This window comes from Paroedura picta, chromosome 13, assembly GCF_049243985.1.
Source record: "Paroedura picta isolate Pp20150507F chromosome 13, Ppicta_v3.0, whole genome shotgun sequence".
In the NCBI taxonomy this organism is placed as follows: Eukaryota; Metazoa; Chordata; class Lepidosauria; order Squamata; family Gekkonidae; genus Paroedura; species Paroedura picta.
The window spans coordinates 7,803,203-7,817,581 of record NC_135381.1 but is presented as its reverse complement, the minus strand read 5'-3'; the positions used below and the strand labels follow the sequence as shown (position 1 = coordinate 7,817,581).

The following is a 14,379-nucleotide window of genomic DNA, read 5'->3' as shown; positions in this document are numbered from 1 at the left end:
TCTCCAAGGCAATATTCTTGTGCTAACAATAAATGTTCAATTTTAATACAATTGTTATATACAAAAAATCAACCATAACGGTATTCTAGATAATGTCCGTTTTCAGTATCTTTTTCTCAGTGGCTGAGTCCTACATTCAAAATGTACAAATTAATGCCCATACCATATTAATCATAAGTCCGATGAAACAATGAATTATTGCAAATACACATATTACAACAATCTTATATTGGAGATAACAGTGATAGTGTGGAAAAATCCTACAGTATTTCCTAGAAATTAATGACATCAGTATGTCATTCATATATATTAATATTTAAATCCATATTGTTAACAACTGTAACCATTAAAGTCTTACCTTTGAGCCAATGGCCTCTTGATACTATTAAAACACTAATATAAGGTATGGGGGGAATGTTTGTCAAAGACCTTTCCCAAAGCTTAACAGTTGTTACCTAAGTATAAATCAATATATTGCATTAAAACTGAATATATATTGTTAGTACAAGAGTATTGCCTTGGATATGCTTTTGTTTTTTCTGTTGACTTGCATTCTTGACAAGGTGTGATGTTGAAGGATGAAATTGGTACTTCTGAATGTTTAAGGACGGAGGATAGAAAGTTACGGAAGCAGGCCGATCAGATGCTACCTGTTTACATTTGGAAACCTGCCTTGAAATATGCATCATTAGGCCTGATCTATTCTGAATCCTGGAGATTTTCGTTGCACACGCAGAGCCTTTCTTCCTAACCACAATTATGCCTCACGCTGGTCTAATTCTTGGGTTTTTGTCAAGGACTCCAGGAATGTAAAGTTTGAATGGGAATGGTTCCAAATGAGCCCTTCGGTACAACTTTTAGTGATCAACTCCGTGTTACTGGTTGCCGTGCAAATTGTATGTCGAGTGCAGCTGCTTGATGCCAGTGCTCAGTTGGCGCAACTAGGAAGCCTCTCATGAAACCTGTTCTAGGTCTCTGGAGTACATGTGGTGTCTGGGGGGGGCGGGGAACCTATTAGTTTTGAGCAATAAAGTTTGATATGACATATGTGTTTCTGGACTGGTATTACAGGTCTTTTTTTTTTTAAGGGACAAACGCTGTCACCCTCCATCAGTATGTGATTTGCAGTGAGAAGCCCGTTAATCCAGCAGCCCAGATTTTTGAGCTTATTCCTCTGTCCCGCCCACCTCCATGTGGAATTCACAGCACGTGTGTGGCAGGACCCTGCATCCATACCACAGAGCCTGCCTGCTGCCCAGGAGCCCTCTAGGACAGGGGTAGTCAACCTGTGATCCTCCAGATGTCCATGGACTACAATTCCCAAACACTGGCAGGGGCTCATGGGAATTGTAGTCCATGGACACCTGGAGGACCACAGGTTGACTACCCCTGCTCTAGATCTGGTTGCTGACAGACTGGGAGGAAAGGAGGCAGCAAACGATGCCCAGTGGGAAAACTTGCAGTCAAGCAGCAGCTGGACTTGATGGCTTGTCTGGCCCTTTCCAACTCTATGAATCTAAGGAGGTGTGCCTGAAAAGCACAGGGTGATGATAAAGGAGGAATGGCTTGTCCTCGTGCAGCTGCAGCATGATGTTAAAAAACAGCTAGCAAAGCTCTAACTATTGGGCAGGAGTAAGTGTGAGCCATCTTAGAAATCCGGTTTCCTTTCACTCTCTTCCTGCCATGAGAGGAGCCAATTACTTACCCCATGGCCGAGGACTTGACCCAGGAAGATAACATTGTTCTTTTTGGTCTAAAACCAGTCATAAGCATGGACTGCTAATTAGGACAACTACCACCTCCAGAAAGGCCATCTCCCCAAATATGCACACTATTCATACAGAACTTTAAAGCTTATGAATATTTTCTCTATCCTACTTAAGAAACAAACCCTCTGCTTCACTTTGTGCCGGTAATAAGATACTGTGCTCTTTGCGTTTGGACTTCCAAAATGATCCTGCACAGCTCAAAGCAAGGTTGGGAAAGTTTAAATGGTTTCTTCTAAGACCTAGAAAACACAGCAGGGGCATGGGAGTGGATAGTGTATTTATTTGCCAGAGTCTAGCTCCACAATGTAAGTCTCCTCAGTGGTCCTTCAGATTTGGCACCCTCAGAAATAAAAATCACTTTGGCAAATGCCCTGCCCAGCCATTAGTAAATATACACAAATATGTGCTAACTGATCCTCTGCCAGGCTCCTTGGACTTCCGGAAGATTAGGTACCACCCTTCTCCAATAGAGCACGGCTACCGTTTCACAGTTCCGCAGATTAACTGCTTGCCCAGATACTCCTCAGGGAAGCAACATTTTGGAAGATGGCAAAGCGATACAGAAAGAAAATAGTTAACCATGCTAACGAGCAAGCCTTTTCCAGTCATCAGCTGGAAGATTCTCCCATTAAGTCCGTATTGTGCTCATCCTGAGACGCTCCTGCTTCCGGTTTCATAGCTGGAATTTCTGCATCTATTGATGCTTCAGCAGGTTTCTCATTAGAATGTTCGATCCGTTCAAAGTAGAGGAGCAGTTCGCAGTGCATTGTTTGAGGGAAGAGGTCCACGGCCACAGCTCTGACCGGACGGAAAGGGCTTCCCTTGACGCGATTGGAGGGAGCGCGACAAAGACTGCCGGGGAAAACAAAACACAGTATTAGTGCTTCGCCATGATGATTTGCAGATTCTTTCTTGGGCCTTGATTCTCGGGTTCCTTCAAGGCCTGTTGCTGCCACTTAACCAAACCCAAAAGACAGACAAGATTTAACTGTCTTAATCTGGGTAGAACAGTGGACTTGGATGGAAATTCAACCCCAATTGTGCACTTACTCCACAAAGTTGTTCATGGCAGCTCGAGGATTGCAGGACACGTAGATGAGCTTTTTCAAGTGTTGCGCTTTTCGGATGGCGAGGATCACTTTGGAATCTAGAAAAGGGTATTTGAACAGAAGTGGTAGTTAGATACCACAGCAGTGCCTGAATTAAGCAGCTCTAATCTGTCACTGTGCTTTAAGCATGTTTTCTCTCGGGGGGTGAAAACAAAGACTCAACTCACGCAGCCCTGCTCGTGGGGGATCCACAATGGTGATACAGTCTTGCAGCGCCAATGAGCTGACCAGGGAAGGAACGAGATCCTCAGCCTTTCCGCTGTGCAATTCAACGTTGTTCAGCTCTGGGCGGGAAGGGGAAAAAAAGGATTTCTACTAGTCTTTCGGCATAAACAAGGAAGCATCACTAGCTGCAAACGCTGCTACCGGTCGGTACCCTGTTGCCCAGGTGGAAGGATACTGAGAAGGCTTTCCTGGAAATCCTTCGCGGCCAAGAACAAACTTTTCACCCCCCCCCCAATAAAAAAACAGAAGTATTTCTTATATTCAGCAAAGCATGGAATGCTTGTTTTGCAAGACGATCGGTAGATTCAGCTTCTGAAGGCAGGAGCACTGAGAAATCCTGGCTGGAGCTCCTGAAGCGCAGGTCTTCACTATGCAATGCAATGGCCCTAGGTGAGGCTAATCAAGTCTTGGTTTGATCCCAGCTTTGATAGGAGATTACCTGGGAACTTGATGAACACTCCCCTGCATCAAAGGCAGGCAGGATGTAAATGTACTATGTATATTTAAAAGGCACTGTTTTCCTAAATATGACGGTATCATAGAAACAGATGCAGTTTCAAGATAATTGCCTTCAAGTGCTGGGGGGGAACACTGGTTCATAGACTCCAGGGCACAAATCCATTGCGTTTAATCAAGTGCTTGTAACGTGCTCCTTCCCTGACGCAGCTCAGAATTTAAATTGGCAGGCAGGCAGGCAGCCTTCACTGGTAGCAGCTAATCATGAATCTCCAAGACAACTGCTGCTTGAAGGCAGGGCTTGTACCGATTCTAGCTAGTGCTGGCTTCCTCCTTTGTTTCACAATTTTCGATATGTTAACAAAAGCCTCTGAGTCATGTGCGCTAAGAAACAAGCCTTCGGATTTCCATATTTCTTTGGCACCATAAGAATCAGAACCCTCCTTCAAATTAAACATGAACCAGGATTCTCACTGCATACAGGTAATTGCTGGCATTCGTATCAGAGTTCACCTGTATTCAATTTGCTGTTATTATATATAGAGTGATAGATAGATGATGGAGGAAGAACTTATGTGCACACCCACCTGGGGCACCTCTCCTTCCCACCTCCTCTAGACCCATCATTGACCATTTTGGGAGGGACGGGGCAGGCCAACATCACTGTATACGGCCGTATCACCCGATAAATGTTTAACAAATTAAAAAAATGTATCAAAAAATCAATTAACTCCCACCCATTCAGGAACCCTTCCAGGGCAGTAAAGAAACCCTGGTTGAGAAAGCCTGTCAAGCCACAAATTGTGTATGAAATGGAATCAAATTGAGAAAGCCACACATTTTGTAACAAACCAAACTTCCACTGCCCCAAAGATTTAATGGATTAAAGATTGCGGTCCTAGGGGAAAAAACACTTCAAGATTTTGACAGAAGACCTTGAAGAGAATCCTTATTTCATAAATTAATTGTCAACGCCTTAAAATCTGCCCTTTGGCTGAGGTATGAGAGATCAGCCTGATGAACGTTTTCTTGTACCAACCGTTAAGCTGCGCATTCGCCCTGGCGTCTTCCACGGCTTCTTGACAAAGCTCAATCCCGATCACTTTCTTCGCTTTCTGTTAGAACAAAGCAATAATGGGCAGTCAGGAGATGAGGCGGGGAAAAATTTAGGCTGGACCCCCTTTTCATGCAATTTGGAATCAGCCAATAGGTTTACCGGATCAATTATCACCTGCATTGGACTCACCTTGGCAAGGGAAATGCCGATCGATCCTGTTCCGCAGCAGACATCAAGCACAGTGGTATCTTGGCTGACCTGGGCCCAGTCTTGAATAGTAGAATAAAGAACTTCAGCGGCCTGGGTATTGACCTACACGTTCCGAACACGTAAACACAGCGTTCAAGCAAATCAGAACACTCACAAATCATGTTTTGAAATACAAATGGCCCTTTCGTGCTAAAATCGGCCCAGAACTACTAAGAAGCAATAAATATACAACCTAGATGTATAAAATTTTTTAAAATATGACCCCTTCCAAACACTCCTATCACAAGCAATATCACTGTCCAAGACTGAATATTTTCAGACGCTTGAAAAATTAAGACCAGGGCCAGGGCTTTTTTGTCCTGGTTGAACACTCTTCTTGGGGCCTCTGAGCCTGCTTGGTGCAGTGGTTAGGAGTGGTGACTTCTAAACTGGCTTGCTGGGTTTCATTCCCTGCTCTTCCTCCACATGCAGCCAGCTAGAGTGGCAGGAAAGGGTGGCAGGAAAGGACAGGCTCACACCATTTCACCTCGAGAGGATGTTTGTGTCCTTCAGCCATTTGGGAGCACCATGTTAAAAAATGCCTCCTTAAATGGGCGTTCAGAAGTTAACCTGTACTGGGTATCTTCAGCCACTCTTGCCTCACTACATTTCAGATGCTTCCTCCCAAACTCGGAAACTCTGCACGTCTTTCTTTGGGGGGGGAGGGCGCATGAGAGCAGAATGCAGCAGGTACTTCTCCGCTTCCACGGCACTCTGATGTTGAGAAGCTCACAGCTGCTAGTGAACAAACAGTACAAAGCATTCTCATTTACTTGGAAAAAGGCGTGGGGAGAAATCCGGAACTTTAGCCCGAGAAGATTTTCAAAGATGTACTTGTTGCCAGCGATGTGCTCCAGGGGCAAATCTTCACGATTAGGAGATTTTCTGGAAGGGAGAGGGGAGGGAATTAGCATTTAATCTCGTAGCAGCATTTGGATGGAAGACCACAGAGAGCCAAATAAATCAGAAAAGCCACAGGAAAAAAACATACATGTCTCCAACACAATCCCTCCCGTTTGTTTCGTGTTTCAATACAAGCCACAGCCTCTGCTGGGCACAGGGCGTGACAGCAGGCATTCCGACAGCTTTTCCATCGGGTAGTGAGCAGGCCGTGCTAGTAACATTTCAAGCTACTCAGAGGGAGCTTCAGAAACAAAGCAGGCAGGGAGAAAAAAAATACATCTAGCTATGTTTGCACTGGAAACAGGAGAGATGTATATTTCCATCAGCAATCGAGCTTAATGCTCTTAGAAATAAATTTGCCAAGAGCAGCAACAGCCATTGTTACAAAGTTCCTGAGTTTACTATTTTTGCATCCAGTAACTTACTGTTTGGCTAGAGTCTATGGGGGGCTGTGGTCAGATCCCGCAAGGGTCACATTCCCTACAGGCCTAATCAGTACTCAGTTTGCACATGGCGATGTAGAACTTTGAATAGTTACAGGATCTGATGGCCATTTGGCAGATCGCACAAGTCGTACAGGGCTTCAAAGGTGACTTTGGCACAAGAAAATCCCCCCGAATTGCTGTCCGTGCCTTACAGCCCCTGAAAACGCTGCGTGAGATGCAGTGCTTACCTCTGCCCTTCCTCCACAAAGTACAGAGACGTGATCCCACTGTCCTTGCCCGTGCCTTCTGTGAAGTGCTTTGCCAAAGAGCTGTGTAGTTCCGCCAGCTCTTCTTTATTTAGTTTCTAGATATTCCAGAAATAAAACAAGGGTAAAAAAGAGGCTGCAGCCGCTGGACCTCCTTCCAGCCTGGGAAGCAGTTGCTGCTACAGCGCAGTGAAGGATAACAGCATATGCCAGGGGTGGCCACACTGTGGCTCTCCAGATGTCCATGGACTACAACTACCATGAGCCCCTGACAGCCCATGCTCATGGTCATTGCAGCCTATGGGCATCTGGAGAGCCATAGTTTGGTCACCCCTGGCAGATGCAGACTTGTGCCTAAGAGCACACCCTCTACAGGTAAGCTTCTGTGCATCCCAAGGGCAACCCCACCCCTGAAAACTATGCATTGTAGCTGCAACCCCTCCAGCAAAAGCAACTGAACCATCAACAGATCTGGAACTGTACTCTTTATTGTAGCCATGCAATTATGACCGTCCCTTAATATGAAAAATCTATTCAGTACCTGAGGATTGAAATGAACAATCGCCATGATGTGGCCATTCCGGCTGGTGCGAACCGTCAGCTGTTTCCAGTGTCCATCGTAGGTTTCTGGGCTGTAGACGCTATAAGGTGTAGACCTGCAACGTTCAAAGCCTCTGTTACCAAATCTGAATTTAACACACATGCACAGCGGTGTTTCTGCTAAGATGCAACTGTGATGAACTGCACTTTTCAAAACTTTAGAAATGCTATACAACAATTAAAAACTGTGAAGGGTGAATTCTTTACAGAAACAGAGAGCCTTGAATCTGCTCCAAGGACTGGTTAGCATTAGCTGAGCAGAGGAAGTCTTGAGAGAGCTGCTTGCTAAGGAGAGAGTGAGATTTCTGCCTTGACCGAGTTGAGCCTGATTTCAGCCCTAGCTCAGAAGAATCAAGTACAGCCCTGACTGAGGGCAGTTTAACACTGACAGGAGAGCTGGGGAAAGATGGGAAGGATGAGTGACTAATTAGATGGAGACTCCCATTCAGGACAAAGAAAGGGGGTAGATCATCTTGTGAGAGGAGATTTTCCTTACCCAGTCAAATAGGGAGCTAGCTCTGAAGAGTGCAGAGATCCCTGGTCTGGAGTCGTTAGAAACTGCCTTAAGAGTCAGTTAATAACGCAAGACGAGTACTGGTATTTCAAGAGAAGGGGTTTGGGTACCAGAAAGAGTGTATGAGCCTTCTGAAAACCAAAAGAGAGAATACTCTAAGAAAGTGTACTAGAGTGTTTGGGAAAAAAACACTGGAACAAAAGCCTGTACCAACCATAGCTAAGGGTCCTGTGGAAGGGAATGTGCAATCTAACAACACAAAACTAAAACCAGTCAATTATCAACTTATGCGATTTCTCATGGAGCCTCACCTGATGTAATCCCGAAAAGCCTTCACTACCTTTTTGGCAACTGCAGGAATGTGAACAGTCTCAAAGGGCTCCACGACTGCACACGTCCCGCCTTTGTATTTGCCCAGGCGGAAGCCCACGCTTTTATCTTCCAGGTTGGGGCCCAGGCCAATCAAAAATTCACACTTGTTCCGATATTCAGTCTAAAAGCAAAAGATGAGAAAATATAGGGCACTCCTTGAGAATTTCGTTCGCCACTTCCAACCTGAAACACCTGTCGTGAAAAAGCCTGTCTATTAGCATGTCAGGCTCACGTCTACTCTATCTGATGGGACCAAATTGTATGGCAGAACAACTATTCCGAGATTTTTTTTTTTTGTCTATCTTTGCAATGAGGGGTTAGTTAAAATGGTGTGAGTTTCGTTTTTAAAAATCTGGTTTTAGCAGTGTTAAAGAGATTATTCAGGAGACCTGAGCAACGCCAGTTGTGGGGAGTTGAGGCCCAGGTGGCAGCTTCACAGGTCTGGGGGGAGGGGGGGGAAGTACAGAGATACTCCCGAGTTTATTCTCCCTGGTCACCATTCCCTGAGGGACTACCAGCAGCTCAGGGACTTGCCTTAGTTTCTTGATTACCAGCCCTACGTGTGGACCAAGGAAAAATGGTCAGGTGGCCACTGATCAGGAAACAAGTAGGGATCTGCTGCCAACAATATAGAAGTACATCCATACATAGAAATTAATGAAGGGATGCCCCTCATTTTTATTCACACAGAACATTATTACCTTAAGTACTCATGGTATTAGATGTTATTAGATGTAATATCACCTTTCATTCAACAATTTTGTGACCAACCTGTAAGGGTGACGCTTTGATCCCTTCAAGGCAACAACACAGACCGCTGTACTTCTCCTTCTGCATGAAAAGCCAGGGCAGCAGAGCTCTGTTATTGTTTCCAATTTCCCTGGAGAAGGAAAAACAATTGTATTTGTTTATAAAACGGGCGCTAGATTAGGAAAGTGGGGTGGAAGAACTCTGCGGACTGCCTCCCCCTCCCCCACAGCACCTGGAAAGGCTGCAGGAGGCTGTGAGGGAACTCACCGGCAGGGGCAGCTCTCACACGGCAGGGATCTGCAGCCTCCGAGCCTCAGAAGGAAGTGGAAGGAGGTGGGGGATGGAATGTGATTGGCTGGCTGCAAGCTGGTTGGAGGAGGAGGCACTTAGGGGCGGGACAGCCACACTGAGTGGGTGTTAAGCGCTGAGTGACACTTAAGCCATGAGACATGCTCCTCCTCCAAGGCCTTACCAGAGACTTTAGACAAAAGAGACTTCAGACAAAATAACCACTGGCAAAAAGAACAACAGTACGAAGCCAATTAGATAGTTTTGGAGGGCAGATCTTGAGTAGAACTGCAATGTTCTAATCGAGTAGCACCTTATGTTGTTGTTGTTGTTAGGTGTAAAGTCATGTCCGACCTATCGCGACCCCATGGACAACGATCCTCCAGGCCTTCCTGTCCTCTACCATTATACATCAACACAATTTTGGGGGTATTTCGAGCCAAAGCTCTAGAATCTGATGAAGGGAGCTTTGACTTTCTAAAGCTAACACCCACCCCTCTTTTGGATTGAAATCTAGCAGCCCAATACCAAAAGAAGAATGACAAGGTTTCCCATCGTGCAACCATTCGATCGATACTCGCAAGAGTCAGCTCAAGTTCCCCATTCCTATGCAACAAGACAAAGTAACCTGAAGCATGATTCCCCTTCCCATTTGTTCATTATATCAGTAGCATGCTGAAAGATTGAACTTTATAATGGGGGGTGCTTTATAAAACAACAAACTTAAGACTTACTACTGTGGCCTGCCTGGATTTTTATTGAGAACCTGGGATGCAGGAACCCAGTATGACACAAATCAACGTGTCACCAGGACAAGTACACCTTTACATATAATCCATCAGCTAGCAGCCTTATAGGTGCCAGCACATTCTGGTTACAATTCAGCCCCAGGGTCATAGTGCCCTTAGCTACAGAGGAAGAAACTGATGTTTTTGTTCTTGTTTTTGATAAGCTAAACCAGTATGATAATGAGCATGTTTTGTCAGAAGTCAGCCCTATCAAGACCGGTAGGACTTCTGTTGGGGAGGGGGGCTAGGATTGTGGCCTTAATCAGAATCTGCTGGTTTAAAGTTTGCAGACTCCATTTTGCCAACACCTCAAAAGCCTGGTGAAGACTGACTTCAGCGGTAGTCAAACTGCGGCCCTCCAGATGTCCATGGACTACAATTCCCAGGAGCCCCCTGCCAGCGAATGCTGGAAGGGGGGCTCCTGGGAATTGTAGTCCATGGACATCTGGAGGGCCGCAGTTTGACTACCCCTGGACTAAATTCTTCTCATATCAACCCCACAGTCTTACCGTGTCAATTTCAGCAGCACTTGCTCAAATTCTTGCTGCTTCTTTACAAGCTGTTCCTCATACGGTACATTCCACAAAGGAGTCACTACATCCGCTATCTGTTTACTAAGAGGCTCCTCCCTGCCATCTTGTGCCAAAGAGGGGCACTTGGCTGCCGTCTGCTCTTTTACCTCCTCCCCTTCCTCCTCCCTTCTCCTCTTCTTCATGATGGGATCAGCCTTTGGTTTTGCAAGCCTGACGCTCAAGTTCCGGTTCTTCCACAGGACTCCGTGAAGGACCTTCATGGCTTTGTCTCTTTCTTCCTTGCTCTTAAAGGTGACGAAAGCAAAAGTTTGTTTCCCCAGCAGTTTTATCTTGTGAGGGTTAAGTCCGTATTTGGCGAGAAATTTCTTCACTTCATTAAAGCCAATGTACTTGGGGAGATTCTGAATTTCTACTTTGTAAATCTCCGACGTAAACAGGTCATCTTTAATGTACCTGTACATGTTCACAGTATCCAATGTATTCTTTTTGTTACTTTCCTCAGCATCTTCCTTAGCTTCCTTCTCAGTCAGGCTTTCTGTTTTGATCAAAGGGATTGTCTTTTGCTCACAAGCTAAGGGGCTGACATTGTTTTCTTCCATAATTTGAAATATTCTGGAAAGAAAAATTGATAGAATTAACTGTCTTTGTTTTGTAAATGAGCTCATGCAATCACTGTCTCTTTTTGCCAGATCGACAAAAAGGGGAGAATCATGGAATCATAGAGTTGGAAGGGGCCACGCGGGCCATCTAGTCCAACCCCCTGCTCAATGCAGGATCAGCCCTAAGCATCCTAAAGCATCCAAGAAAAGTGTGTATCCAACCTTTGCTTAAAGACTGCCAGTGAGGGGGAGCTCGCCACCTCCTTAGGCAGCCTATTCCACAATCTCAGAACTGGACTTCCATCCATTTAACAGAAAAGACAATTTTTCTTCAGCTTCACTCAACAGCATCAGCTAAATATAGTCTTATAGAGTCCTCTCTCCCTCTCCCGCTTATGGAAAAGAATCTTAATAAAGTGGCAAGATTTAGCCTTTCCTTTACTCCAAGGAAATCAGATTATCTTTTGACATGAATGCAAGGGTAATGAACTTTATTTATATGAATTCATGTGCCTAGAAACAACCACAATATGAGTCGATGTGAATATTCAAAGAGATTCAGGTGGGTAGCAGTATTGGTCTGAAGCAACAGAACAAAGTTAAGTTTGTAGGCATCTTTAAGACCAGCAAGGTTTTATTCTCAGTATAAGTATGGTATTCAAGGTATCCCTTGAACAAAACTTTATTGGACTTAAAGGTGCCACCAGACTCAAACTTTGATCTTAATCTTCAAAGTTTAGTTTGCGGGTCCCTATTTGATGACACAATCTCTACCAGTAGACTTCCTTGTCAAGTGCAAGCCTATGCATACCTAAGCCCTTTTACACTCAATGGATTGGAGTAGATGGCCTGAGAAAGGAATAACTGTTTTTAGCCCGTCACAGCTAATGTAAAATGGAGTCATGTGATCATTTGAACACTAACATTTTATTCCAACATATCTTTTCCAGGGATTATAGCCCATTTCTTCAGATATTGGGGTGGGGGGGATTTGCAGATATAGGCAGCCTTGCTTGTGCTGGGCAAAAGCCACAGTGCAAAATCCACCTGATTCTTTTTAGTACAGTCAACCAAAATGACACAAAACAGATGCACAATCTGATGCATTGTGGAAGAGAGCATAGAAAAATTCCCATTTTATTTTTTGTGGCCAGTGTAGAGATGCCCGACTCCAGGTGGGACTTGGGGATCTCCTAGGATTATACCTTCTGTATAGACTACAGAAATCAATTCCTCTGGAGAAAATTGAGGCTCTGACTCCATGGCATTGTACCCCACTGAGGTCCCTGTCCTTGGGGTCCATCCTCAGTGTGGTGCAGGGGTTAAGAAGAATAAAAATTGGTTCTTATATGCCACTTTTTCTATCTGAAGGAGGCTCAAAGCAGCTTACATTCGCCATCCCTTTCCTCTCCCCACAACAGACACCCTGTGAGGGAGGTGAGGCTGAGTGCTCTGTTATTACTACTCAGTCAGAACAGCTTTATCAGTGTGGCAGGCCCAAGGTCACCCAGCTGGCTGCATGTGGGGGAGCAGGGAATCCAGCTCACCAAGTTAGAAATTGGCAAGCCTAACCACTACACCAAGCTGGCTCTTTGCAGCAGTCTAGAATTTTCTGCTAGTATTTTCATTCCCCACTCCTCCACACACAGTCAGAGAAGTCCTGTTAGAGCTGTCCTCACACAACAGTTCTCTCAGAGCTCTCTCAGCCCCACCTACCTCACAGGGCGTCTGTTGTTGGGAGAGGAAGGGAAGTGAAAAGCGGGGTATAAACACAAGTCTTCTTCTCCTTTCCAAATCCCCAGGAGTTTCTTAACCTGGCTCAAGCCACCTAGTCCCCCATCCCTCGCGGGTGGCCAGGGGAGACCTGTCAACGCTAACCAGGGGCTCACTGCGGATCTCCCGGAGTAAAAAACCATGCCCCGCGAAGGCGTGAGCCTCAGCCCCGCACCACGCTCCCCTTTCGGAAGGGCGCCTCACCTCCCCTCCGCGCGGAAGGCCCGGCAGGCAGCAACACGCCAGGGGGAGGAAGAGGAAGTCGCGCCGCCTGTGACGTCATGGCGCGACGGCCGGAAAGACGTTACTTTCTATTTGGCTTTTGGGGGCTTTGAACCAAAACTCGTTTTTAAAACGGCCAGGCTCACTCACGCTCGTCTCATTAAAAAAAAAATCTAGTGTTTAAAAAGTAGTTATCCGTTGCCTTCACCACTCTCGGGCGCTGCTTCTCTCTCCCCCCCCCCCCCCAGCGCCATTTTAAGCGACCAATGTCGGGTGCTTTGCCCGGCCCCGGCGCGATGGCTGATGGGAAAAACCCGGGAACGGCCCGAAGTGCAGGCTGGGAAGGCGGGCGTGTCGACTTGCCAACCTCCCGGTGGGGTCGGGAGATCCCCTCGGAATCGTCTCTCCCTAAGGCCTAAATCATTTGTTCATTGCTCAGTCGTTTACAACCTTTGTTCCGATTCACTCGGAGAAAATGACCGACCGGGGAGACGGATTTGACGACATGATGCCCTCCCTCCCTCCCCTCCTTTCAGATCTGAGAAAACTCCTTCCGAACCCAGAGATGGCAACCCAACAGTGTCGCGAATTATGTTCTTGCAAGCAGGGGAAGGCGTTATGTATTATTTGGGCTATTTTATAGTTTTGCTCACAAGGATTTTTAAGGCCTTTCTCCTAAAATCAATGACAGCTCAGGCAACAAAACTGCATCTGAAGGAAGTGGGTCAAAGAGGTTCACAATAGCTGGTATCAGAATGAAAATTTGGGGAGCCTTTCGGGTGCCCTGGTTGCGAACGCAGTCTTTTCTCTTTTTTTTGCTTGCTTTGTGTTGCAATTGACAAGTGGTCTAACCCTAAGAAACTTCATTGGAATAACCCCAAATGCTACCCGAATAGAATTTCTGTTTCGGAATTATTAAGTGTCCCTCTTATGCTCCAGTAACAGCACAATCCTAAACATAGATCTCCACTTCTGCTACTGTGAATGATGGAGGGAGCTTTGACTCTGGAAAGTTTGTACCCTTCAACGCTTGTTGGTCTTTATGGTCCTATTAGACTGAAATCTATAATGCAAACACCGTCAATCACCTTCCTAAACCCCTTGACTTTGATGGGTGTAACTGTAAGATTAAACTGTAAGGCCAGGCACAACCAAGCAACATCTACAGGGCCCCTCCCTCCCCTCCAGAAACCCACTAAGATCCCTGGACCTGTTTGATTTATTATTGTATATGTTATACTATTACCGGTTATATGTCAGTTAATAATATGAATGTTATAGTTATTATATGTATGGCTCTGTGTATAGTTTCAGAGGAATGGGAAGGTGACTGTAAGCCGCTTTGAGCCTCCTTCGGGTAGGGAAAAGCGGCATATAAGAACCAACTCTTCTCTTCTTCTTTTGTGTAAACCACGCTGAGCCTTCGGGGAGAGCGCGGTATACGGATATGAACAAACAAACAAATAAATATTGTAGATCTT

General features: G+C 45.6%; 1 protein-coding gene across 3 annotated transcripts; it reads right to left on the bottom strand.

Moving 5' to 3' along the window:
- Positions 1 to 14: 14 nt before the first annotated feature.
- Positions 15 to 13,138, bottom strand: TRMT2A (tRNA methyltransferase 2A). 3 transcript variants are annotated; one of them, XM_077308823.1, is made up of 12 exons: positions 12,881 to 13,138; positions 10,281 to 10,916; positions 8,717 to 8,825; positions 7,885 to 8,066; positions 7,001 to 7,115; positions 6,442 to 6,557; positions 5,639 to 5,750; positions 4,806 to 4,928; positions 4,599 to 4,674; positions 3,046 to 3,162; positions 2,820 to 2,916; positions 15 to 2,621 (listed from the first exon to the last, which is right to left on the bottom strand). In XM_077308823.1, the coding sequence occupies exons 2-12, from the start codon at positions 10,901 to 10,903 to the stop codon at positions 2,378 to 2,380; spliced, it is 1,914 nt and encodes a 637-aa protein (XP_077164938.1). In that variant the 5' UTR covers positions 10,904 to 10,916; positions 12,881 to 13,138; the 3' UTR covers positions 15 to 2,377. The 3 variants fall into 3 exon arrangements, with proteins under 3 accessions (XP_077164938.1, XP_077164937.1, XP_077164939.1); XM_077308822.1 differs by lacking the exon at positions 12,881 to 13,138 and adding an exon at positions 12,620 to 12,842; XM_077308824.1 differs by lacking the exon at positions 12,881 to 13,138 and adding an exon at positions 12,782 to 12,803.
- Between the last annotated feature and the right edge of the window lie 1,241 nt (positions 13,139 to 14,379).